The 27,121-nt window shown below is 44.5% G+C and overlaps 1 protein-coding gene across 2 annotated transcripts in view; it reads left to right on the top strand.

Annotated features, from left to right (window-relative positions):
- Positions 1-27,121, top strand: part of LOC144784686 (ATP-dependent translocase ABCB1-like) — a 1,804,387-nt gene that overhangs the window by 1,058,402 nt on the left and 718,864 nt on the right. For both annotated transcript variants that reach the window (XM_078663637.1, XM_078663636.1), the window contains one exon: positions 3,999-4,142. In XM_078663637.1, coding sequence (XP_078519763.1) covers positions 3,999-4,142 — 144 coding nt within the window. The remainder of the gene's footprint in view (positions 1-3,998; positions 4,143-27,121) is intronic.

Below are 27,121 nucleotides of genomic sequence, written 5' to 3'. Positions count from 1 at the left end.
TCACAATAATAAGCAGGAAGCTTATAAATCAGAGAACACATGTAGGCCTAGGGCGGACACTGACTATACAAAATGGCCCTTTGCCACATGGCACAGGGAACTACAAAGGCACATGGAGGTCTATGGCAAACACACACACACACTGGCTAAATATAAGGCATGGTAATACAGAAAACACAGAATTAATTCAGCAATGGCAACATTTTAAATTAACACGGCTAACAGTGTTCACAACAGCACACATCTTCCAAAGCCATTACCCTACCTATACATTGTTTGCAAGAAAAAACATGAAAGACCTCTAAAAAACTCATTTTGTTTTTGAATCCAGTTTCATCCATGGCCTACATGATGTTTGAATATTACAGACAACACAAACACAGTTATTTCCTGCACCCATGAAAAGTACAGGGCCTACTGGCTGGAAGGCACATTGGCAGACTAAATCAATATTGCAAATTTATTCAGAAACGTGGAGAAAATGTATTAAATTGTGCAACATTTTTCCTTCACAAAAGAAGAAAAATTAAATGTAAAAAATAACTTGGCCCCTACTAAAACTGCAGGCCACCCACCACAATACATTAAAAAAATTGAGTAAATAAATCCAAGTGCAGTCCCCAAAAACAAAGCCCTTAAATCCAATAGTATATATGTACCAGACAAGTAGAGTGATATTTCCAGCTCCAAATCCCAATCAAAAGTGACCAGTCGAGGGACAAAGCATTGGGAGAAGCCTGCTGAACAGGAACGGGAAGTTGGAGTCTCTGGAATACTTCCTTCAGGTTTGAAAAAGTAAATGTTTTAAAAAATGTCTTCTTGCCCAAAAAAACAACTCCAATTGATAGTTTGAGAAGACAATCAGCTGCATTCTCAAGTTGAAAAGCTGCTCAACCGCACCGTTTGCGACGGCTATCGGCACTAAGAATACTAGATTGGCGCCGTCGCAGCCGGAAGCCATGCAAGTGAGAGCAAACTCTTGTGGGGGCTCACTAGCGGTGTGGGAAGTCTTGCACGTGCTTGTAAGTGGCCTGAGACTCTTGGCACTCGGCGTATGGGGTGGGACCCCGATGATGAAGCATGTCACCAACTAGGTTGGTGAGTTAGGGGTCTTCTATAAGGATATGCATTATCCTAAAACAGGTTGAGGCACATGGTGCTGAATCGAGCACATAAGCCCCTATCCAGAGAAACCTCTTTTCTGTTCTCTCTGTTTTGAGTGGATACTCCTCCATTGTTTTTGTACTCGTAGTTAAGAGCCAAAAGTAAACTTGAGCGTGCAAATGTATATAAAACCTTGCTCTTCGTGCCTGAATGCAAGAATTCAGGAATTCTGTGCTTTTCTACACACTGCGGCGAGCCCGAATTCCACAAACTCCGTGAGCGGAGTTTACCGCTCTGGCTTGAATATAAGCACTGCATTGTAAAAGAAGGAGCACAGTCTTGAGGCTCAAGAGCCCTCTATCTGCTCCTGTGTGCCTCAGGCTTCTACTCACAAAGTGACATTGTTGTACCATAGATCTTATTCATAGTCAGAATAACTTGAGACGAGACTGTAGGTCCAGTGTCATACAGCTTCTGTATCTCATTAGACCCTTTACTGGTTGTAGGGGTGGGCGTTAAACTCTGCTCCGCTCCACTTGTGGTGTTTGCAGAGTTTTGCCCACTCTGCATTCCACTTGGAAAGTAGAAGTCTCTCAAACTCTGCCAACTGCCACTTGGCAGAATTTTTTCTAAGATGAAGCATAAGTTTAAACTTGCACCCCCTACTTTGAAATTTGGGTGGTAGAATGCCTCAACGTGGGCAGTTGCAGCATTGTCACAACCATTCATGTTGAGAAAGCGGCCTTTCAAGTAGAAAATCTACTCAAGCAGAAGAAAGAAGCAGCACCCTCTGGGGCGATGAGTGGTATAATTCCCTCTGATTTTAGAGTGTAGGACAAGGTTCTGGTGCAAAAAATCTGCTCAACAGCGCAACATGCTAAAAAGCTGCCCGCTTGCATTTTTATTTAACTCAGTGGAATTCCACACATTTATGCTTCAGGAGTTCTTCACTCATCTAACTGCTATTCCTAACCGTCATCACAGACAACAGAATATCATACAGTTTGCAGCAGAATATCTCACACTTCATGATATATTAATACCTTGAACCATCTAACTCATAGAGTTCCATTTGAGAAAAAAATGCTACTCACAGCTTTCAGATCTTGCAACTGAGTATCTTTCTAAACAGGTGATAGACAATTCAACTTGAATCATTCACATTTACTAGAATCCTTTCCATGTTGGACACAATACTTTTGACATTACCTCTTTTGTTTTTCCAAAATTGGTTGTGTGCCTCTCTCTTTTTTATTTTTTGTTTGCCTACTTGGTTTGTCATCGCCCGAAGCTAAGTGGGCCTGTCTATTTTTCTCTTCTCTTTCTTTCTCTCTTTTTTAGTCTAATTTAGTCTAATTTAGTCTTATGTTTGTGTCCTTCTCATATTGTGAGTAATATAGATCTCTCATGGATTTAAGTATCAAAATTTAAAAAGGTTGTCATTTTACAGCTCCTTGTGGCACGAAGAAAGTGTCATTATAGCAAGGAGCTGTGTGTGGGCTGGTTGTGTTTGATATCTGTCCCCAGAACTGGCCACCACCCCAGGCAAATCCATGCAACTGTGCAAATTCTCCCACTTTGTAAGAGCCCAGCCTGCCCTAAGCACACTACACCAGGAGATTTGGGAAAGTATCAGGCATACAGAGAATCGTAGACAATGCTGCAGGAAGTCAAGCTCACATCCTGCAAGAGGAAATTGTTATAGAATTGAGAGCTGACAACAAACCAGATGAAGTTAAAGAATTTTGCAAAATCAAAGTTTCTGACTTTTCTGGCATATTAAAAAGCCACATTCATCTAAAAATGAATACTAAACATGTATGTTATTTTATGTAATGTTATGTTATGTAATGTTATGTAACTTTACATTGTTTTATTTTGAATAGCGCAATAATCACTTTAGAGGGTATCCTGGCTCTCGCGCAAGTGTATAGGTTTGTGGTGCCCAAGGTGATTATATGAAGAGCCATTTCTCCAGCATCTTGCAGGACTCAAACAGTGAGGCGGATGCTCTAATGTGTTGAGTGAGTTTGTTCCATGTCTTGGGTGCAATGTAGGAGAATGAGCGACCGCCAATTTTGCTTTTTCAGATGCAGGGAATGTGTGTGAGTGATGCTGAGCTTGGGTGTTGGTTGGTTGGTGAAAGTGTATGCAGCTGTTCAGGTATTCCGGTGCTGGGTTGTGTATGGCTGTTTGTGTGCATGGGAAGTTTGAATTGCCTGCACTTGTGAATGGGGAGCCAGTGTGGGTGCAGCATGGGAGGGCAAGTATGAGTCTTGCAGTGGCATTCTGAATGGTCTGCAGTCGGTCTAGGTGTCATTTGCAGATTCTGGCATAGCGAGTATTGCCATCGTCCAGACTGATCTAAGGTCAAGGAGATCCCTTTCAAATCCAATCTAAAATAGGACTGTTATTGCACCCTTCTTATAATGCAGCACTAGTCATAGCTCTGAAAGCGTTTTCTCTTGTTTATGCCATTAATGAGAAGAGTAATGGCTAACCACTAGTGTGGATGGTCAGCCCTGAGGTTGTTAGATATGGAGTATTGTCGTTTTATTTATTTTTAAAACATAAACATTAAATATACAAATATTCTTATAGTATATAATATAGCTTTCTTATTTGGAAAAATTGTGAATTATCTTTAATGTATAAATTAGAGGGTTTAGATCCAGGGTGCGATTGGAACATTTTTAAATAACAATAACATCTCATTTTTATTCTATGTTGAATATGAATATAAAAATGCCACACCAAAATATATTTTAAGCGCTATCACTAAAGACTTTTAATGAGGAAATTTTCCTTTGTGATGCATATGACATCATAACTGTTAGACAGTGTGTCATTACTTGCAGATTTAAAACATTCTTTTGAACTTTTTGTCTTTGCAGGACAACCTTCCTGAAGTGCCTTTTGCCACAGTTCTTGGTTGGAGCAAACCAGAATGGTTTTACCTTATTGTGTGCTTCATTGCTTCTGTGATCGCTGGGTGTGTTTGGCCTGCCTTTGGGCTATTGTATGGAAAATTATTTGGGGTATGTAGAAATCACTACATCATATTTCCATCAAGTTTTTTTTTTTGTAAAGCTTTATTGAGCACATAGTGGTCATACAGAGAGCATGTATCATTGCTTATCATGTTACAGAAGTATTGCACTCTTCAACGAACAATCCAAGAAAAACTTTAAAAAAGGAAAAAGACAAAAGAAAAACATAAACAATGCCAAAAGTCAAATCCCGTATTGTCACATTAATATCATTACCCGCTATGCCTGCCAAACATATCAGTGTGTCCTGCTGGGCACGCCCCCCTTCGATACACAGCTGCATCATTGCATCAATCACCTATACACAGTTATCTTACATCAAAGGTCCGTTCGTGCAGGCAGAGTCACTCAGAGTCCATCTCGACCTGGGCCAGAAAGTACTCTCGCAGGGGAGCCCAAATGTCCCTCGGGCGTGAGGCACGGGGCAGTTCCTCAGCGTAAGTTTCCAGCTGATCCCGGCAGTACACCATATCCCTGAGCCATTCGTCCGCCTTAGGATACAGTCTACTGTCCCATGTGAACAGGGTACGCCTCTTTGCCAAGAGCAGGGCCAGTTGTACAAATCTCCCCAAAACCCCCTTCAGGTGTGAGCCGTGGCCCAGCAGGCACAGTGCTGGAGTGTTACATAAAGCCAACCCCGTCATGCTGATAAGAAGACCTACCACTTTCTCCCAGTACTGGAAGACTCGTTGACATTGCCATGCCACGTGCACAAAGCCTGCCGCCCCCATCCCACATCTCCTGCAGTCGGAAGTCGCCCTCAATCCGATATTCCACAGCCTGTGGGGAGTGTGATAGGTTTGATGGAGGAATTTGAGGTGTATAATACTAAGGTTGCTGTTGGACGTCAGTCGTCCCGTTATTGAGCAAATTTGCGCCCACTCCTCCTCCGTTACGGGAGGGTCAATGTTGGCATTCCAGCGTGTTAGGGAGGGGACAGAACTATGGGGTGTATCTTTCTGTACGGCCCTGTAGAGCTTGGTGACCAGCTTACGTTCCGTGGTTGCGGAGATGGTCAGTTGTAAAGCGGACAGAGTCGCAGGCTCGTCCGGGAAGCATGTGTTGTACTCCTTCATCGCACGCCGTAATCTGAAGCATGTAAATTGAAAGAGTAGTGTGGGGTTTTGGATGTACGCTAGGTCGTCTCCCGATATGTACATACCGTCTGGGAACAAGTCGCTCATAAGTGTGATGCCCGCTTCCTTAAGTGCTTTGGCAGACCCCCGATCACTGGCAACCGACAGCGCTGCGTGCCCCACTATGGGTAGAGCGGGTGCGTATAAGGGAAGCCTTTGTGTTCGACGGCCAATCGCCTGCCACGGTGCCACCGTGGTGTCTAGAGTATTGATCTCTAGCCTGGGAGTGTGTCGATGAGTGTGCATTAAAATGCCGTGCACGGGGACAGGGTGGGCATCTCCCTCTTCAACTGCGACATGCGGAATGAACCCGTGTGGCTTGTACCAATAGAATGCATAATGAGCTTGCCCCAAATTACCCGCAACAATTGCGTCTGCAGCGCTTAAAAAAAATGCAAAGTGAGTGGAATCGGGATATTACAGAAGAGGTATAAAACCTGGGTAGGACCACCATTTTTATGATGGAGATACGGTCTGCAAAGGACAGCGGGAGACACTGCCATCTGTCTATCTGCGCGACCAGGGCCGTGTATGCAGCCCCATAATTTGCAGTTATCACTGTCTGAGGGTCTCTGTGTATCCACACCCCTAAATATTTAACAGGGTCTGCAGACCAGACTAACGGATATTCAACCGTTGGAGGGGTAGTTATTTCCGTCAAGGGGATGATTACCGACTTATCCCAATTTATATGTAATCCGGAAAACAAGCCAAATTTAACGTATTCCCGTAAAACAGGGGACAAGTATGTGCACGGATCCCGAATGTATAGGACCATATCGTCCGCGTACATCGAAATCCCCAGTGGGCGATTATTAAAATTCAGGGCCGCCGCTCTGTGTATCTGCCGAATTTTACAAGCCAACGGCTGTAGTATAATGGCAAATAGTAGCGGGGAGAGAGGACACCCCTGTCGGGTGCCTCTGCTCACCGCAAATTGCTCAGACGTATCTCCACCCACAAGGACTCTCGCGGATGGTTCTGTATATAGTATCTGAATCCACTGTAGGAAAACGGAGGGGAAGCCCATTCTACGCAGTATGTGCCTCATGTATCGCCATTCTATGGAATCGAATGCCTTCGCGGCATCCAGTAGGACCGCGACGGCAGGGAGGTCGGGGTTCAGGACTTGTAGCATGGCGAAGATAGTGCGTTGGTTTAAAGAAGTGGAGCGATCAGGAATAAACCCGGCCTGGTCGGGAAGTACAAGAAGCGGCATCAGCGGTTGTAATTTGGTGGCAAGAATTTTCACTAGGATTTTTGCATCTAGATTGATAAGGGATAATGGGCGATATGATTCGCAGCGGTCAGGAGGTTTACATCTCCAAGAGATGGGGAGCCAGTATGTCGGCAAACGCTTTATAAAATTCTGCTGTTAGGCCATCCGGGCCGGGAGCCTTTCCGTTCGGAAGTGCCTTTATGGCGTCTGTGACATCCTCTAAGTCTATTGGGAGACTAAGATATTTGCGGTGTACGGCCGATAGCCACGCACAGGCGATGTCGTCGAGGTAGTCATCCATTGTTGACTCATCCATCCCTCCCGTGGACGTGTATAGTGTGGAGTAAAAAGTACAAAACTGTTTCACTATAGCAGTGGGAGAAAAGTGAGACTGTCCATCATTATCTACTATTTGGTCTATCGGGAGTTGACAGGATCTGCTCTGCAAACGTCCCGCCAGTGTTCTGCCCGGTCTCCCCCCCTCTCCGTACCTCCTGGCTACGTGTCTCCTGGAGAGGTATTTCACCTCAGTGTCCGCGAGGGTGTTATGTTCGTCTACATGTTTGCGTATTTCAGCATGAATGGCAGTCGATGGCGTGTGATCATATTGTGCTTCAAGCTCGCGCAGTTTTGTCTCTATTGTGGAAAGGCGACCCCTAATGACTTTTAGTATCCCTGCAGATATACCGTTGCATGCACCCCTAATCGTGACCTTAAAGGCCTCCCACAATGTTTCCTGGCTGTCTTCCGACCCCACATTATTCTCAAAGTATTGCACTATGGCCTTTTTGATGGTGTCGACGTATATCGGGTCAAGGAGAGATTCCGCTCTAAAGTGAATGGTTTGTGCGGGTTGTGTGGGACGTGCAGAGTCAGGACCACCGGGTTATGATGGGAGAGCGCTCTGGGAAGGTTGCGGACATCCGTGACCCAAGTGTGTGCCCCCTCACCTAGCAGCCAATAGTCTAGACGGGACCAGCCATTGGTCGCAGGCCCGCATGTCTGTGCCTCCACGCATCTCCCAACCCAAACTCCAGCATGCCATCATTCACACATTTGGCAACCCGGGCCATCCTAGTGCTCTGCGGGTTAGATTTGTCAATGGTGGGGTCAAGATATGTGTTAAGGTCACCGCCTAATCTAATTTCTGTTCCCAACCAGTCTGGTAGTACCGCGAACATCTGCAAGTAGGTCGTCATGTCATCCACCACTGGGCCGTATACATTCACAATTGTCACCAGCACATTGCCCAGTTTACCCATCACAATCGCCCAGCGGCCCTCATGGTCTGTGTGTGTGCGAAGAGCCGTGAAGGCCACACCCTGTTTCACCAGTATAAGAACCCCCCTGGCATAAGAGGAGTAAGAAGAGGCTAATCAGTATGATGCCCAGCGTCTGGCCACCCTGTCCTCTGTCGCTTTCGTCAGGTGTGTTTCCTGTAATAGTGCGAGGTGCACATGGTGCCTATCTAATTGCGCTAGTACTTGTCTAATTTTTTTCGGTGAGTTTAGCCCCCTGACGTTCCAAGTGATACAGTTATATGTGGATCCGGCCATGTGTCGTGTGTCAGAACCTGGCAACAGCATTTGGTCTAGCAGTATTGGGGTGCTCCCAGCAGACACAATAGTATAACATGATGAGTTGTGCAGCAATAGACTGGGCATACAATAAACAAGAACAAACCCCCCACCCGCCTCCCACTTTAGCATTCCCAACCTGCTAAAGACATGGCCCTCATTTAACTCCCTTGATAACTCCAACAATAGTGAACGTAATTCCCATCGGGGTTAACACATTGGGGGTTGTGTTGGCTGTAGCCACTCCCTGGTGAAATAGGGAGTGGTGCCACCAATAGCTCAGTGTCGCCCCCCAGCTCTTACATCAGTGCAATGAGTGTGTATTCCAATGAGAAAAGTGCAGGTGACTGCATAGGTCAAAGGCATTTCACGTAAGGCATTACATCCATTCACCTCCTCCCCCACTTAAGCGTTGTGTGCTCTGCTAAAGGTTGCACCGTAGCCCCCTTACTGTTCAGTCATCAATGTCCAATGTGTGGGTGGTAGGTGAACGCTGTCTCTGGCGACGTAGAGTTTTTGCGTGATCCATCGCATGCTTGGGATTGGTGAAGATCTTGCCATTTTCCATCGTGCCAATACGTAGACGTGCTGGGCATAACATCGCATATGGGATCTGGTCTGAAGGAGTTTCTTGACGGTCTGAAATTCTTTGCGAGCTGCCTGCACGTTTGCCATGAAATCAGGGTAAAATGATAATGCATTGCCCTCATAAGTGATCGAACCCTTCAGTCTGGTGGTGCGGAGAACTGTATCTCGATCCCTGAAATTGAGTAGCCACGCAATTATGGGCCTCGGGGGTGTCCCTGGTGGTGGGCGCGCCGCAAGCGATCGGTGAGCACGTTCAATGGCAAATAGGGGAGATAACTCGTCCTTCCCGCAGATGTCGCAAAGCATCCCCTCTACGTACTCTTCGAGGCGCCCCACGTTTGTCGATTCTGGCAGGCCCAAAATGTGTATATTGTTCAGGCGCAAGCGTGCTTAAATGTCCTCGTTCTTGGCCTGGATGATTTCAAGCAACTTAGTGATATCTGAGGTTTTTTCCGCCACTTGTTGGAGCCCATCTTCCGCATCCGAAATGCGCTGTTCAACCTCCCCAATCCGCGTCGCCTGCTTATCTAGTTTAGATGAGAATTGGTCCATTAAGCGGTTTAGCGCCTCTATCTTGCCATCAATGGCCTGTAAGCTCACTTGGATGGCTGCCAGGGATTTCTCGAGAGCAGTGGGGGAACTCGTTGGCACCTCCATCTCAGTGTTCGACGTCGCGGTCTGGCCAGGCTTGGTCCCTTTTCGCAGTTCAAACGTTAGCCGGGGCTGGGACTTGTCAGGCTTACCCATGCCTTCTACAGGGTGTCGCAGTCTCTGGTAGGAAGTGCCTTGAGCTCACCCAGCTATATGTTCTTGTCAGCGCCAGAGACAGGAACACAGGATTAGGCCAGTAATGGGGTGGTAGGTACTCCGTGGGATCCCAGCATGTACCTGACGTACCTTTACCCCCCAGTTTCTCGTGGTGGTGACAGCAGTTGACTTGCAGCGCTGCGGCTGTGCAAAACGGCGCCCAGGACGCTGACACTCAGTATGGCGCCCACAGAACTGCGGAGATCTCAGCAGGGGGACGGGGCCTGCAACCCAGTCTAGCTATGGCGTAACATACAGTGTGGGCGAGAACAGGGGTGGCGCATCAGAGTCCTCAGTGGCACCGTGCTTGCTTGGCGCTGTTAGAAGGGATGGAAGGGCCGCCTGACACAATTGCCTGGTAAGCTCCCCGTAGAAGAATATGGCGGTCGGGGCTCCAGCTGTCGGTGTAACGCTGAGGGAGCATAGAAAGTTCATGCGCTCATGGCCGAGCAAGTAAGTCCATACACTGGTCAATGTCAGCAGAAGTGGGGCCCCGGAGCGTCTCGCAGGCAGCGGGGGGGGGGTGTATAGTAGCCCCGGTATAGGCCCGGGTAGTTCGCCCCCAGATCGCGCTGAGTCTTCTCCACAGCGGCCTCAGGGTTCGCGCCGCAATTCTCCAGGGAGGAGATCACCACTGCGGTCCTGCTGGCTGTTAGCGCGGGCCCGGCTGGTTGGGAGGCAGGGGGGTGTAGATCCCTGAAGGGCGGCTGGGGCTGTGCGGCGCTTTGCGGCCTGTACCTCACCTTGGCGCCGGGCGCTTGTGTGGTGAGACGCGCCCGGCGGGAGCTCCCCGTTGCTATTGCCTCCGCATCACCTCCGCAGTTGCCCCCTCTGCCTGTAGTCTGATCGGGTGTCTTCTCGCCTCCGTAGGTGCCCGGCGGGGTACGTGTCTGGTCTGCACCCTATCTCAGGGCGGGTGCAGTATTCCACCGCCTCAGCTGTTAGTCGCAGGTCGCCATTACACGATCCCTCACGGCAGCCGCGCAGTCCCCAGCGATGCGATTTCCAGCTCCGTTTCGGAATCGCCGCACATCCACAGACAGCACTTCGGAGCAGAAGCACAGTCCTAGCTATAAAGCACCGATTCGTCCAAGCTGGGGAAGATAACTGCAGGATAATTGTAGGTGGCTGGCAGAGATACACCACAGTGCAGCCATTTTGCCGAACCTCAAGCCACGCCCCATATTTCCATCAAGTTACACTTCTGCAGACAGTTTGTTTTGTGAATTGACAATAAGGTCATAGCCAACACTGAACAATTATACAGTGTATGAACCATATAACATACTCAGATCCAAGAGTAATTCAGTGGTGTTCTGAAACTTACTCCTCCTCATAAAATGCCAAAAATAGAATGTTGAGTTTGTAGTTGCACGCTGAAGAATAAAGGCTTGTAAAACTAATTTTGGTGCACGACATAGCCATTGGCAAGTCCCTGGGCAGGGGAAGACGATACAACTTGTGATGAGATAGGGGATACATAACACGAAGATTGAAAGTGCTCTGACAGAGAGTTTGATGTGGTCCAGCAAACTAATCGTGTGTGCCCCGTGTCTGAAAGTTCGAAGTGGGAAATTAACACTGATGTATGTGGTAGCTATGCACAACTCCAGCCTATGTAAGGATTTGAGGATAAAGGAAGCCTCATTGAGAAATCTGCACATCATTGGACCGAGAACCTACTAAGAAAGCTGTAAATAAAGGTACTACACAACCTAACACCATACATCATATTGAGTGCTAGCGTTAAAGGTGAATATAACCTGATTGTGAAAGACCAGCAAACTGCAACAGTAAGTGTAAGCTGTGATCAGATTTGCTGCAAGGCTGAGATCAACTAGGTGTCAGACAGTGCAAAGAGATGCCTAAAAGTAAGGACATTCAAATACAGAAACAGTTATCTACTTACCAGAGCCGGGTAAAGATAGTCATCACAACACTGCACTGGGTAAAACAACCCCAGGAGAAGCATCTGTGGTTGTGCTTATGTGCAGTACACCACCAGAGCTGCTGGGTGGTGGCTCAGAACAACTCCATATGTCTCTACACAAGTGAAAGGCTCCAATATAGAACAACAGGGAGGTTAAAGTTCCGGAGACTTTCCGGGATGACCCAGAGACCAGTGCAGCACAGGACCTTAGAGATGGCATGGATCATGTAGGTCTGAGTGGACAACAGACAGTGTCAGAGAGAGCTCCACCCTCGATGTAAGCCAATCTCCAGAATGGTCACACTGTGGCAGCCTTCCTGAAACCACCAAGAACATTTCATACCACCAAAAGAAAAATATTGGTAACACATGGACTGCTTAGATAGAGACATGTGAGGAATTCATTGATATGGTAGAAGATGCTGATAACAAGAAAATGATCAAGTTTCTTAAGAAACTTGCTGATAAAGGGGGTAAAGGAAGGGTAAAACACCTTCACTCCGCATTTTAGGTAGGGTAGGGTAGGTTTGGGGTTTGGGGTACAGGAGTTTTTTAGGTTTCAGGGGTATTTTTGGGTTCTGGGGTACAGGGGTATTTTTAGGTTTCAGGGCTAGGTTTGGGTTTTGGGGTACAGGGGTATTTTTAGGTTTTAGGGGTAGGTTTGGGTTTTGGGGTACAGGGATATTTTTAGGTTTCAGGGGTATTTTTGGGTTCTGGGGTACAGGGGTATTTTTAGGGTTCAGGGCTAGGTTTGGGTTTTGGGGTGCAGGGGTATTTTTAGGGTTTAGGGATAGGTTTGGGTTTTGGGGTACAGGGTATATTTATAGGGTTAAGATGGGTTAATGTTTAAGGGTGTTGGGGTATTTTAAGGAGTAAGGGTGGGTTCGGATTTTGGGGTGCTGGGGTATTATAAGGGAGCAGGGTGGTATTAGTTTTTAGGGTGAAAAGAGTATTTTTTTAAATTGTATATATATATAAATTATTTTTTTCAATTATTTAATATAAATGTTAAATATATATATTTATATACATATGCATTATTTGGTATATATATATATATTCATATATATTTATATGTATATAGATATATATATGTAAACACACACACACATATATATATATATATATATATATTACCTACTGGCGGTCGCCAGTAGGTATATATAGTTAGGATCGATTTCCATAGGGAAATCGCAACGTTCTATTTGGAATAACTTTGGCGCCGGTTGAGCAATCAGGCTGAATTTTTCAGCAACTTTTCCTCGCGGCTCTCCGCTCCTTCCCTGAAAGTTTAGGGGGGATTCGTCAAGCGGGTGCTGAGATAAAAGGGGGTCCCAAAACGTGTTTTCCCCATGTTAATTTCCATAGGGCGGTCTGTCGCAGTTTTAGCTCGAACGGCTGAAAGGATTTGCACCAAACTTGGCAAAATTGTAGGGACTGGTAGCCTGATGTGCCTTTGCTATGTCTCAAGATATGTGCTCCAGTGGATTTTGAGTAATTTAGGTTTAAAAAAATTTATATATCTGTAAGCGCGCCCCGGTACGCGTACCGGGGAGCGCTCCGGGCGCGCCACGCGTCTTGCGCACGGCAAGCTGATTGGTTCTCGGGTGTCTGTAAACATTCGAAACAGTCAGCAGTGGCCGCCATCTTGTGTCTCGGTAGGATTGAGATACAAGAGGTGGCAAAAATCAAAGGGGGAAATGAGCAAAAGGGGGCAGGGTACACCCCCCTGGCCCCCTAGGTTTGATGTGGGGGCCATAAAAATAATTTTTTTTTCGATTTTCGCGGGGGGAGCGCCCGGTACGCGCACCGGGGAGCGTACCAGGGAGCGTACTTAGGTGAAAAATAGTGAAAATAATAGTGTAAAATAATCATTTTTAGTGATTACAGGTAGGGTAGCTCTGAAAAGAGCTTTTGGGTTCTGTGGCTGTTTTAGGTACCTACAAGTGTGTCCCACACACACCCACATGCACACAACCCCACACCCACACTCCCACACACTCCCCACACACACTTCACACATGCACACTTCCACCCACAGTCAAACACCCCACACCCACACATCGACACCTTACACATCCACACCCACACCCACGTCCCACACACCCACACTCAAACACGCACATCACCCCCCTTCCACCACACACACACACATGCACATACACACAAATATCTCACAGACACACCCCACACATCCCACACACACATCTCCCCCCCACACACACACAGAGACAACTCACAGACACATCCACACATCTCACACATACATACACAAATTCCACACATACCTCCCACACCAACACACACCCCACACACACCTCACACACCCACACTCCCACCTACATTCAAACACCCCATACACTCACACCCACACACACACCTTACATACCCATATCCCCACCCACATCCATATACCCCACACACCTATACACCTCATCCCCCCTAGACACACACACACACACATACACACCTCACAGACACCCCCGCACATCCCCCACACACACCTCCCCCACATCTACACATGGGGAAAACTAAGTGAAACACTAAAATAATCATTTAAAGTGCTTAGAGATAGGGTATCTCTGAATAGAGTTGTTGTGTTGTTTGGGTGTTTTAAGTACCAACATGTAGGTACCAATGCTGAGTCTTAAAGTCAATGTAAACCGTCTCCTCTGTAGATAATTTGCATGTTGTTACAGAAGTTATTTTGTTTTATGGAATCCATACCATAGTCTGTCAGGAAAGCAGAAACAGATCCTTTAAGTACTCTCTGAGAAGACCTACGGGACCATGGGTAGTCTACCCTGCTCTCTTATGATGTTTTAAAATTGCACAGTATATTGTAAGTTTTACTTTATACTATAATATAAACATAATTATTTTGGTAGTACTTCAGGAATTAGATATAAAAATGAATAATGTCTCAAACAATTTTTAATTATTAAATACAAATTTATTGGTCAGAATTTTCATAGTTCAATAAAACTTCCAGCATTACATCATCTGGAATCTCCTCAAACATGCATGTTTCTATGTTTTGTAAACATTCAATAAATTGTTCATCCAAAGATCAATCAATCAATCAATCAGGTCATTTATAGAGCGCACTACTCACCCGTAGGGTCTCAAGGCGCTGGGTGGGGGGGGGGTGCCGTTACTGCTCGAACAGCCAGGTCTTGAGCTTCTTCCTGAAGGAGAGGTGGTCTTGGTTCAGGCGCAGGTCGGTCGGGAGTGAGTTCCAGGTCTTGGCGGCCAGGTAGGAGAAGGACCTTCCTCCTGTTGTCGCTCTTCGGATGCGTGGGACGGCGGCGAGGGCGTGGCTGGTTGATCTGAGGAGGCGCTTGGGAGTGTAGAAGTTGATCCGGTTGTTGAGGTAGCTCGGGCCTTGGTCGTGTAGGGCTTTGTGCGCGTGGGTCAGGAGACGGAAGGTGATTCTCTTGTTGACCGGGAGCCAATGCAGATCTCTCAGGTGTCCGGAGATGTGGCTGCGTCGGGGGATGTCGAGAATGAGTCTGGCCGAGGCGTTCTGGATCCGCTGGAGTCTCTTCTGGAGCTTGGCGGTGGTTCCGGCGCAGAGGGCGTTGCCGTAGTCCAGTCGGCTGGTGACGAGGGCCTGGGTGACCGTCTTCCTCGTCTCGGTGGGGATCCACCGGAAGATCTTACGTAGCATGCGCAGGATGTTGAAGCAAGACGAGGAGACGGCGTTTACTTGTCTGGTCATGGAGAGGGAGGAGTCCAGGATGAAGCCCAGGTTGCGTGCGTGGTCCGTCGGTTTGGGTGCGGTGCCCAGGGCAGGGGGCCACCAGGAGTCGTCCCAGGCGGAGGGCGAGGAGCCCAGGATGAGGACCTCCGTCTTGTCCGAGTTCAGTTTCAGGCGGCTGGTCGTCATCCATTCGGCTACATCTCTCATCCCTTCGTGCAGGTTGGCTCTGGCGGTGGCGGGGTCGTTGGTCAGGGAGAGGATCAGCTGGGTGTCGTCGGCGTAGGAGATTATGTTGAGGTTGTGTTGGCGTGCGATGGCCGCGAGGGGGCTCATGTAGACGTTGAAGAGGGTGGGGCTCAGCGAGGATCCTTGAGGGACGCCGCAGATGACTTTGGTGGCCTCTGACCTGTACGGTGGTAGGCGGACTCTCTGTGTTCTTCCGTCGAGGAAGGAGGTGATCCATTCCAGTGCCTTGTCCTGGATCCCGATGTTGCCGAGGCGCTGTACTAGGGTGCGGTGGCAGACAGTGTCGAAAGCCGCGGAGAGGTCCAGGAGGATGAGGGCCGCTGTTTCTCCGTTGTCCATCAGAGTTCGAATGTCATCGGTGGCAGCGATGAGGGCGGTCTCGGTGCTGTGGTTCGCTCGGAAGCCAGACTGTGAGGGGTCGAGGGATCCATTCGTCTCGAGGAAGGCGGCCAGCTGTTTGTTGACGGTCTTCTCGATGACTTTGGCTGGGAACGGGAGGAGCGAGATGGGACGGTAGTTCTTGAGGTCGGTGGGGTCGGCTGTGGGTTTCTTGAGAAGAGCGCTGAGTTCGGCGTGCTTCCAGCTCTCAGGGAAGGCGGCGGTGTCGAAGGAGGTGTTGATGATGTCCCGCAGGTGGGGTGCGATGACAGCGTCGGCCTTGTTGAAGACGTGGTGAGGGCAGGGGTCAGTCGGAGATCCGGAATGGATGGAGTTCATTGTGCGGATGGTGTCTTCGGTGCTGATCGGAGTCCAGGTGCGGAGGGTGGTGGTGGGTGGCGTTGTTGCGGTTGTGGCTTGCGTTGGTTGGTTGCTGAAGCTGTTGTGTATGTCCGCGATCTTGTTGTGGAAGTAGGACGCGAGGGAGTTGCAGAGGTCTTGCGATGGGGTGATGTCGTTGTTTTCGGCGTTGGGGTTGGAGAGCTCTTTCACGATGTTGAAGAGTTCCTTGCAGTTGTGTGCGTTGTTGTCCAGCCGGTCCTTGTATGTATTTTTCTTGGTGGCGCGGATCAGTTGGTGGTGTTTCCGGGTGGCGAGCTTGAGGGTGGTCATGTTGTCCGTAGTTGGTTCCCTTCTCCAGACTCTCGAGGGCTCGACAGTTCTTCTTGGAGCTCTTGAGTTCGTCGGTGAACCATGGTGTTTTTCTGCTGCAGGGTCTGCTGGGTGGGGTTCTCAGAGGGGCGAGTTCGTCCGCGCAGTTGTTGATCCACTTCGTGAGGTTGTCGGCGGCCTGGCTGGGGTTCGCTGAGCTGGCGGGAGGGTGCTGGCTCAGGGAAGTGGTGAGCTGGTCGGCTGTGATCTTGTTCCAGCTTCTTCGGGCAACCTGTTGCTGGTGGTGGTGGATCGTCGTTCTTTTGAAGGTGAAGTGGACGCAGCTGTGGTCCGTCCAGTGGAGTCCTGTTGCGTGGCTGAAGGTGACGTCTTTGCTGGATGAGAAGACGGCGTCGAGTGTGTGTCCGGCGAGGTGGGTGGGGGTGGTCACCAGTTGCTTGAGTCCGAGGTTGGCGAGGTTGTCGAGCAGGCTGATGGTGTTGCGGTCGCTGTTGTTCTCCAGGTGGAAGTTGAGGTCCCCCAGGAGGATGTAGTCGGCGGAGGGGAGGGCATGCGGGCTGACGAAGTCGTCGATGTCCTCGCTGAATCGTGTGCGTGGACCCGGGGGTCGGTAGATCAGGGTGCCTCTGAGGGTGGTCTTCGGGTTGGTGTGGATCTGGAAGTGCAGGTGTTCAGCGGTGGTTAGGGTGTCGTCGGTGTTGGTCGTGATGCGGATGGTGTCTCTGTGGATGATGGCGATGCCTCCTCCCGTCTGGTTGGCGGTGCGGTCCCTCCGGATGATCTTGTAGCCCTCCGGGATGGCGATGGCGATGTCGGGGGCTGAGGAGGCGTTCATCCAGGTCTCGGTGAGGAAGGCAACGTCAGGGGCGGTGGTGTCGAGGAGGTTCCAGAGTTCGACGGCGTGTCTGTGGACGGAGCGGGTGTTGAGCAGGATGCACTTGAGGTGGTTGCTGCTGATGTTCGGCTTGGCGGGTGCTGGTGCAGGGTGAGTCCGGATGCAGGTGAACTTGCAGGCGTGGCAGCTGAAGGGTCCGTGGGTGTGCTTTGGGGCGGCTCGATGACATCCTGGGATGCGGCCGGTGTTGAGTGCGATGAGATCGGCGGCGTTGTAGGTTCGTCGGGTCGGCTTCCGTCGGTGGGGGCCAGGGGTCAAAGACTGATCCATAAAATCTTCATCCAAAAAATCTTCATATAGAATGTCCTCAGATGTAATCTCGAAGGAAATATTGATATTTTCTTGCTCCCCTTCCATTTTTTTGCTGTAAATTGCTGTAAAATAACTATATCAGTAGATTTAGGGCACTGTTGTGTTTAAGTTGAGACAGGTAGTTCTGTTTTTTTAACAGTTAAGTTAACTTTGTGTAGTGTATGGTAATAGGCAGGAAGTAAAAATATAAAAAAGTGCCTGTGAAGAAGCGTAAGTAAATTTATAATTGTAGCAGAGAAGACTAAGTCAATCAATAAATATAACAGAGGAGCCTATCTTTATCTATAACTATAGTAGAGGGACAGTAAATAATTATCAGAAAACGTTTTTACAAATTAACCTAAAGTGCCCCTTACAAATTATCAACTTACTTTACAGAGAGGTGAAGAAGCTAAAATGCGAAAATCCTTTCAAGATGTACTTCAGGTAGTTGTAGTCAAAATGGCCGTGTTTCCCTCTCATTTTTCATTTATATTCATGTACATAACCAATGAAATGTCAGGAAAAAAAAGTAGAAAATGAAAGTAACATTTTAATTGGTTGTAAATTCTAACACTTCAGATGTGTTTTTGTGAAGTAATTTACCTCAGGGTATTTAGAGAGGTCTACAGGCTAAATGGCTCAATGGAATTCCATCGAATTTGGGAAAATGGTAGGGATTGGTATGTAGTATGAGCTATTCTATATTTGGTGAAAGTGTCTCCAGTGGTTTTTATGTAAATTAACTTTTAAATTTTTTTTAGAGCGCTTCCCGGTGCGCGTCCCGGTACGTGTACCGGAAGCGCAACGGGAGTCCTCCATTTTGTGTTTCGGTAGAATTGAGACACAAGATGGAGGATAAACAACATTGGGAATGGGTATAAGGGGGCACGGTAGACACCCCCTGACCCCCTATGTTTGATGTGGGGGCCATAAAAGGGTCCTGTGGGACAACATTTTATTTTTTTTCGATTTTCGCGGGGGGAGCGCCCGGTACGCGCACCGGGGAGCGTACCGGGGAGCGTACTATGGTGAAAAATAGTGAAAAAAGTTAAAAAAAGATAATCATTTGGAGTGATCAGAGATAGGGTAGCCCTGAAAAGGGCTTTTGGGTTCTGTGGCTGATTTAGGTACCTACAAGTAGGTACCAATGCACAGTCTTAAATTCAGGAGGAATATTCTATTCCCCTCATCAGAAAAGTGCACACCATCTTCTCTGTAAATATCTTGCATGTTGTAACGCAAGTTGTTGTTGTATATTGAACCCATTCCATAGTCTCTCATGTAAGCAGAAAAAGATTTATTCACATGTTTCCGTGCTTTCTCAAATTGTGGACAAAATTGATTGGACCACTTCCATTTCTGTCTTTGGCATATATTGGAATACACCAAGGCAGTTTGTGGAAAAAGTGCCATCAAATGATCAAAGGTGTCCTTTAAAAGCATTTCCAGACCTACCCCAGTCAAAGTGCCCAAGTCATTTCCTCCACAGTGCACAATTAACAGGTCAGGGTGTGGCAAATGCAAAAAGGTTTTCACCAATGGAATCAATTGGTGACATTTGAATCCTCTGTGACCAATCCATTTTATGTTCACATTTGATAAATCAAGGTTTTGTAAATTTCTGGTAGCTGCATACCTTTGAGCCCAGTGGATATAGCTATGTCCAATAATACAGACAGAATACATGGTCAGAGGAGATTCTGGTGCCGTTAGATGAAGTGTGGAAAAGAAATGGCAGTTGGAACAATAGAAGTTTGCAAAAAAAACCTGTGGAGTTTCAGTGCTTTTGAATTAAAAGCAATGATTGGTAGAATGAGATAGGTGAAAACTGAAAGTTAGGGTGCATGGTTGTGTTCTGTGTAAGAAGTAATTTGAATGGTTAAAAAAAAGTTATTTAAAGAAACCTTACACCAGATAGGCTGGCGTATTTGCAGGTCAAACATCCTTGCAGAGGTGATTTACAACATTGTAGAATACACTTTTAACCCTGGGAGCTCAGTGAGGAGGGAGTTGCTATGGTAACAGGTAGAAAGGGCTGAGGGGGGGAGGGTGTTGGTTTGAAAATAGAGAGGGAAGAGTTTTAATTGGTTAACAAAAAGGGATATCTGTGGAGAATTAGAGGTTTTCTGCGCCTTTATGGTTTGCAGTGCCTGGAGAACATACCTTTTGCTCTGCTAAAGAAATATTGGTGTGTGTATCTGACACTGTTGTGAATCTCCTAAAGCATTTGTAAAGGTGATTTATGATTCATTTAATATACATAGAGACTTGTATACTCTATGGAGAAGATTTGGAAGGAAATTGTGGTCTTTACATGTTGCTTTGTGTCATGCTTTTTGATAATGCTTGGTAAAAAGTTTTTACTGCATAGAGTAATTGTATTTTGTAAAATTGTGAATTTTTAGTCGTGACATGGAATGCTTCTACGTAGGACCTGTGCTGTGTTTTGTAAATGTGATGTAAAAAAACAATTTTGGAGGGAAAAAATAGTTTTTCCATTTTTTAAAAGGAATAAAGAATGTGTGCATGTTTAATAGAAATACATTTGACTGTTTACAATGATGTTAGCTGTGTTAACTCAGTGTAGGAAGCATATTGAGTTTGTTTGCATAGAGGAATTGTATTTTGTAAAATTGTGAAGCTTAATGTGCAAGATTTTGCCTCAGTATTATCCCTGCTGTGAGGCAGATGGTTGTAAATATGATCTGTGCTGTGTTTCCTAAATGTGATGTCAAAAACGATTTTGGGGAAAATAAATGGACTCTACATATTTGAGTATAATGTGGTGCAAAGGTTTAAAAAATGACGCATACTTGGTCACTTTTTTAATATGGGGAAAAAAGGTACATGTTTGGCCTTTCCTGGGGAGCTTAGGTGGCGAGGATTGTATCTAAGTGTGCAGTGGACTAGGCTTCATGAAGCATAAAAATAGTTTTTACATTTTTTAAAAGGAATAAAGAATGTGTGCATGTTTAATAGAAATACATTTGACTGTTTACAATGATGTTAGCTGTGTTAACTCAGTGTAGGAAGCATATTGAGTTTGTTTGCATAGAGGAATTGTATTTTGTAAAATTGTAAAGATTAATGTGCAAGATTTTGCCTCAGTATTATCCCTGCTGTGAGGCAGATGTTTGTAAATATGATCTGTGCTGTCTTTCCTAAATGTGATGTCAAAACGATTTTGGGGAAAATAAATGGACTCTACATATTTGAGTATAATGTGGTGCAAAGGTTTAAAAAATGACGCATACTTGGTCACTTTTTTAATATGGGGAAAACAGGTACATGTTTGGCCTTTCCTGGGGAGCCTAGGTGGTGAGGATTGTATCTAAGTGTGCAGTGGACTAGGCTTCATGAAGCATAAAAATAGTTTTTCCATTTTTTAAAAGGAATAAAGAATGTGTGCATGTTTAATAGAAATACATTTGACTCTTTATAATGATGTTAGCTGTGTTAACTCAGTGTAGGAAGCATATTGAGTTTGTTTGCATAGATGAATTGTATTTTGTAAAATTGTGAAGCTTAATGTGAAAGATTTTGCCTCAGTCTTATCCCTGCTGTAAGGCAGATGGTTGTAAATATGATCTGTGCTGTGTTTCCTAAATATAATTTCAAAAACGATTTTGGGGAAAATAAATGGATTTTACATTTTTGAGTATAATGTGGCGCAAAGGTTTAAAAAAATGACGCATACTTGGTCACTTTTTTAATATGCTGAAAAAAGGTACATGTTTGGCCTTTCCTGGGGAGCCTAGGTGGTGAGGATTGTATCTAAGTGTGCAGTGGACTAGGCTTCATGAAGCATAAAAATAGTTTTTCCATTTTTTAAAAGGAATACAGAATGTGTGCATGTTTAATAGAAATACATTTGACTCTTTATAATGATGTTAGCTGTGTTAACTCAGTGTAGGAAGCATATTGAGTTTGTTTGCATAGAGGAATTGTATTTTGTAAAATTGTGAAGCTTAATGTGCAAGATTTTGCCTCAGTCTTATCCCTGCTGTGAGGCAGATGGTTGTAAATATGATCTGTGCTGTGTTTCCTAAATGTGATGTAAAAAACGATTTTGGGGAAAATAAATGGATTTTACATTTTTGAGTATAATGTGGCGCAAAGGTTTAAAAAATAACGCATACATGCGTCACTTTTTAAATATGGGGAAAAAAGGTACATGTTTGGGCTTTCCTGGGGAGCCTAGGTGGTGAGGATTGTATCTAAGTGTGCAGTGGACTAGGCTTCAAGAAGCATATCCCTGTCTGCATTCTTAGACACAGGTGTCAATTTGACTCTTTAGAATGATGTTAGCTGTGTTTTAAAACAGTGTAGGAAGCATATTGAGTTTGTTTGCATAGAGGAATTGTATTTTGTAAAATTGTGAAGCTCCATGAAAAAGCGTTTGCCTCAGTCTTATTCCTGTTGTGAGGCAGGTGTAAGATTTTGCCTCAGTCTTATCCCTGCTGTGAGGCAGATGATTGTAAATAGGATCTGTGCTCTGTTTCCTAAATGTAATGTCAAAAACGATTTTGGGGAAAATAAATTGTTTTTACATTTTTGAGTATACCTCTGTGCCACATTATACTCAAAAATGTAAAATCCATTTATTTTCCCCTAAATCGTTTTTGACATCACATTTAGGAAACACAGTACAGATCATATTTACAATCATCTGCCTCACAGCAGGGATAAGACTGAGGCAAAATCTTGCACCTGCCTCACAACAGGAATAAGACTGAGGCAAACGTTTTCACCTGGAGCTTCACAATTTTACAAAATACAATTCCTCTATGCAAACAAACTCAATATGCTTCCTACACTGATTTAAAACACAGCTAACATCACTGTAAAGAATCAAATTGACACCTGCGTCTAAGAATGCAGATAGGTATATGCTTCATGAAGCCTAGTCCACTGCACTCTTAGACACAAGCTTCACCAACTACGCTCCCCAGGAAAACCCAAACAAGTACCTTTTTGCTCCATATTTAAAAATTGATGCATGTAGGTAGATGCGTCACTTTTTAAACCTCTGCGCCACATTATAATCAAAAATGTAAAAACCATTTATTTTCTCCAAAATCGTTTTTGACATCACATTGAGGAAACACAGCACAGATCCTATTTACAATCATCTGCCTCACAGCAGGGATAAGACTGAGGCAAAATCTTGCACCTGCCTCACAACAGGAATAAGACTGAGGCAAACGCTTTCTCATGGAGCTTCACAATTTTACAAAATACAATTCCTCTATGCAAACAAACTCAATATGCTTCCTACACTGATTTAAAACACAGCTAAAATCACTGTAAAGAATCAAATTGACACCTGCGTCTAAGAATGCAGATAGGTATATGCTTCATGAAGCCTAGTCCACTGCACTCTTAGACACAAGCTTCACCAACTACGCTCCCAGGAAAACCCAAACAAGTACCTTTTTGATCCATATTTAAAAATTGATGCATGTAGGTAGATGCGTCACTTTTTAAACCTCTGCGCCACATTATAATCAAAAATGTAAAAACCAATCATTTTCTCCAAAATCGTTTTTGACATCACATTTAGGAAACACAGCACAGATCCTATTTACAATCATCTGACTCACAGCAGGGATAAGACTGAGGCAAAATCTTGCACCTGCCTCACAACAGGAATAAGACTGAGGCAAACGCTTTCTCATGGAGCTTCACAATTTTATAAAATACAATTCTATATAACTATATAACTCAATATTTTCTTGTGAAGCATAGGTGGTGAAGCCTGTGTATAAGAGTGCAGTGGAGTTAGACATAGGTCTGATCTTCTTTGTAGTTGTGGACAGAGCTGTCTTCCACTGTATTTTTCAATACAGGCCTCACCTTTTGTGCACCACTGGAGAATCCTCACCTGATCTGAAACCCTGTATTAATCGTTTGCTTTTTGTCATTGCTTTGTTGTTTGGTAATAGTGGTCTATAATGTGCTACTGTTTTTCTTTAACACAGATTGAAATCGTTATTTGAAGAAAAAGCAAAGATGCCCACAAAGGAAAGGACAAAGAAACTACGTAACCGGGAAAAATCAAAAACAGCAACGGAATTACAGCATTCTTCCACAACAGATACTTCAAAAAACAGGAACAAAGCTCCTGGTAAGACAACTAAGTCTTTTTTACGTAACATATGTACATCCCGAAAAAATAATGGACAGCCTGTAGAAAAAGAAAATGAGAGAGTAAAATTGAAAAGGAAGGAGAGAACTTCAAAGAATCCTAATACTGGAGCAGGAGAGAATAATATGTATAGGAATAGAAAACAGAATCAGTTTAGAGACATTCGTAGACGAATGTTTCGCAATAGAGTGGTTTTAAATTTGTTAAGAAACATTAGGAAAGGTAAACAGAGAGCTGCTTTTTATAAGAAAAAGAAAAGTGTAGAGAAGATTGTTGATCAGGCTTTTGAAGTTAGGAAAAAAATATTTATTTTAATAATCAATAGAATTAGGACACTTAACAAGACAATTGATGTTTTCAAATCAAACAGTAGATGGAAAAGAGTAATTAATTGGACTCATTTTTGTAAAGTTTTTTCTGGAGAATGGATGCACAGTTAGAGTTGCGAGCCATTTTTTAATGAGGAGAGTTACTTCCAGGAGAATGATTTAGTGCATGTAGTTGACACCAGTGGTCGAGCGTATGAAGTGAAAGACGGTTGTCCGATTGAAAAAGAGAAACTTGTGCCTAGAGAACCAGAAGAGGTGTTATCTGATGGAGTTTTAGGGAGACGTACTAAGTGTCCAGTGTACACTTGGAAGTGTAGTAGTATTTGTAGTGTGCGACAGGAATCAATTGATTTGTTTTGTAATTTCTTACGTACATATAGTAAAAAAAGTATAAAGCAGAAAGTGAAGTTGTTGCAAGACTTAGATCCTTGCAGAGTGAGAGGAATCACAGGTTTGCAAGGCCATTCACTGGCTTGTCTTTCTAGAAAAGTCTGTCAGAGTGTTTTTCATCATTTTAGGATGTTAGCAGTGCATCATACCAAAATGAGGAAATTAGTGAGAATGTTGTATTATGCAAAAAGTCCAGCACTTAAGCTTAAACAATTAAACAATGCTCTTTTGCATGGAACAGAATTAGATGTGAAGAAGATTTGTGAAGAAATTGAGATTTGTTATTTTCGTGAGCAAGAGGACAGTGTAGAAATTGAGACAGCAATTCAAGGTAATGTGGAAGACAATGTACAGATTTCAAATATAGAAAAGTTTGAGCAGGAAATTACCAGGTTTAAAGTGAAATCAAGTGAAAGGCCCAATTTTACTTGTGTGTGTTGTCGACGGACTCATTATAAGATTCAGACTAGGTTAGTTGATTTATATGGGAAAAGTGAAAAGATGAATAATTATGAGTGGAAGGATTTTGCAACATATCTGTGGGTGGAGAATTGTTTTGATTTGAGTTCTGATCAGCGTATTTGTAAATATTGTTATGATAAATTAAATCAAAACAGAATGCCTGCTAGAGCTGTTCATAATAATCTGGAGTTGGTAGACATTCCCCGTGAATTGATGGATTTAAACACATATGAGTCTATTTTGATTCAATGTGTCCATCCTTTTCAGGCAATTGTTCGCATGGAGCCTAAGATAGGGAAATTGCCTCCTACAAATTTGCAGAGAGGATTAAAGGGAAGAGTTGTTTATTTGCCCCTAGATTTGAAAAAAAATATTGATACAATTGGTATAGAAAAAGTAGAAGAGGAACCTTTAGTTATTCTGGTTAATGGGGTTCCAACAAAGAGTAAAAAAATCTGGCAAGATTTAGTGGATGTTAGGAAAGTCAAAAAGGCAACGTTGTATTTAGTCAAAAACAATGAGTATTATAAAGATGTATGTGTTGCAGCAGAGGAAAAAGCTGCAGATGAAGACAGTGATTTTTCAGGCGGCCAAATTGAAAAAGTTAATGTGTCTAGAAGTGAAGAGATATATGAACATTATACTGTTCAACCTTTGCATTCCAAGGAAGTAATGGGGAATGCAATTGAATTGTTTCAAATGAAAGCAGCAAAAGGAAGTCCCATTAGTGTATGGGAAGAAAGTTTGTAAGCTCGTTGTTTTCCACAGCTATTTCCAACAGGTCGAGGTGGACGATATGACGATCGACCACTTCAAATTCCAGCATCTGAATATCGAACTGTAAGATTATATGCTGAAGATCCAAGATTTCGACAATGCATTCCCTATTTGTTTCATCTACTGTATGAAAGTGACTTGTCTGCTCTTTCTTATGCAGTAAATCATATACTGAAAAGTGGAGCACATCTGCAAAATGTTTCGGTGAGGGACTTTATGGAGAAAGTGAATCTGCAAGATAATATTTTGGAATCTCATCTAATCAATCTCATGGCATGTCAGCGTGGTACAAATGAGTATTGGTACCGTCGCCATGGGGAATTGAAATGTATGCTGAGAAACTTAGGAACCCCTACCTGGTTCCTCACTCTTAGCTGTGCCGAGTATGCATGGGAGGACTTACTTCAATTTCTACGAGAGGCCAATGCTAATATACAAAATATAGAATTCAAAACACCTGGAGAACTGTGTTCTTTGGATCCAGTGAATGTATGCAGATATTCCAATCATAGATTTGAAGCTATGATGTCTTTTATTACCAACAAAAAAAATCCTCAACTTGGAGAGGTTTTGGATTTCTTTTGGAGAAAGGAGTATCAAGCGAGAGGTGCTCCTGATATACATATGTTGTTGTGGATTAAAGATGCACCCAAATTTGGAACAGATTCGGATGAGACAGTGATGAGATTCATTGAAGAGTATTCAACATGTGCTGTTCCGAAAACTACGGAAGAAAACAGTTTAAGGCAACAAGTTTTACGTTTTCAATCCCATCGTTGTGGAAAGTACTGTCGTCGAAAATTCAGAAACAAGGACAAGTTCTACACAAAATGTCGTTTCGGCTTTCCACGACCAGTGATTTCTAAAGGAAGAGTAAATAATTTGATGTCTTCTCTGCGACATAGTGTGACGAGGAAATCACCAAAAAATACATACAATTTAAAAAGAGACGAAGAGTCCAAGTACATCAACGACTACAACCCAGTGATTTTGTCCATGTGGAATGCTAACATGGATATTCAGTTCGTTGCTGACAACTCTATTGCTGTGGCTCGATATGTGACGTCTTACATCACAAAAAAAGAAAAGACAGAACTAAAGGAAATGTGGGAGGACATTTCACATGAAAAGAGTCTAAGCAAGAAATTATACAGTTACAGTCTGAAGATTTTGTCGCATCGAGAAATTGGAGCGTATGAATGTTCTGATCGATTGTCGTCAGCAAGTCTCTATGCCAAATCTAGAAGCATCATTTGGATAAGTCTAGGTCTTGCTGCAACACGAAATCGAGATTTGAAATCTGTACAAGGGATAGAGTATTTGGCGGAGAAAGAACCAGAAAGTACAGATATTTTGAAGACAAACATGTTGGATACATACTATCCAAATAGAAGTCATCACCTTGAGAACGCTTGT

The sequence above is a fragment of the Lissotriton helveticus genome, chromosome 10 (genome assembly GCF_964261635.1).
Source record: "Lissotriton helveticus chromosome 10, aLisHel1.1, whole genome shotgun sequence".
Classification (NCBI taxonomy): domain Eukaryota; kingdom Metazoa; phylum Chordata; class Amphibia; order Caudata; family Salamandridae; genus Lissotriton; species Lissotriton helveticus.
The sequence above is the reverse complement of the archived record's forward strand: the minus strand, read 5'-3'. Positions and strand labels throughout refer to the sequence as shown.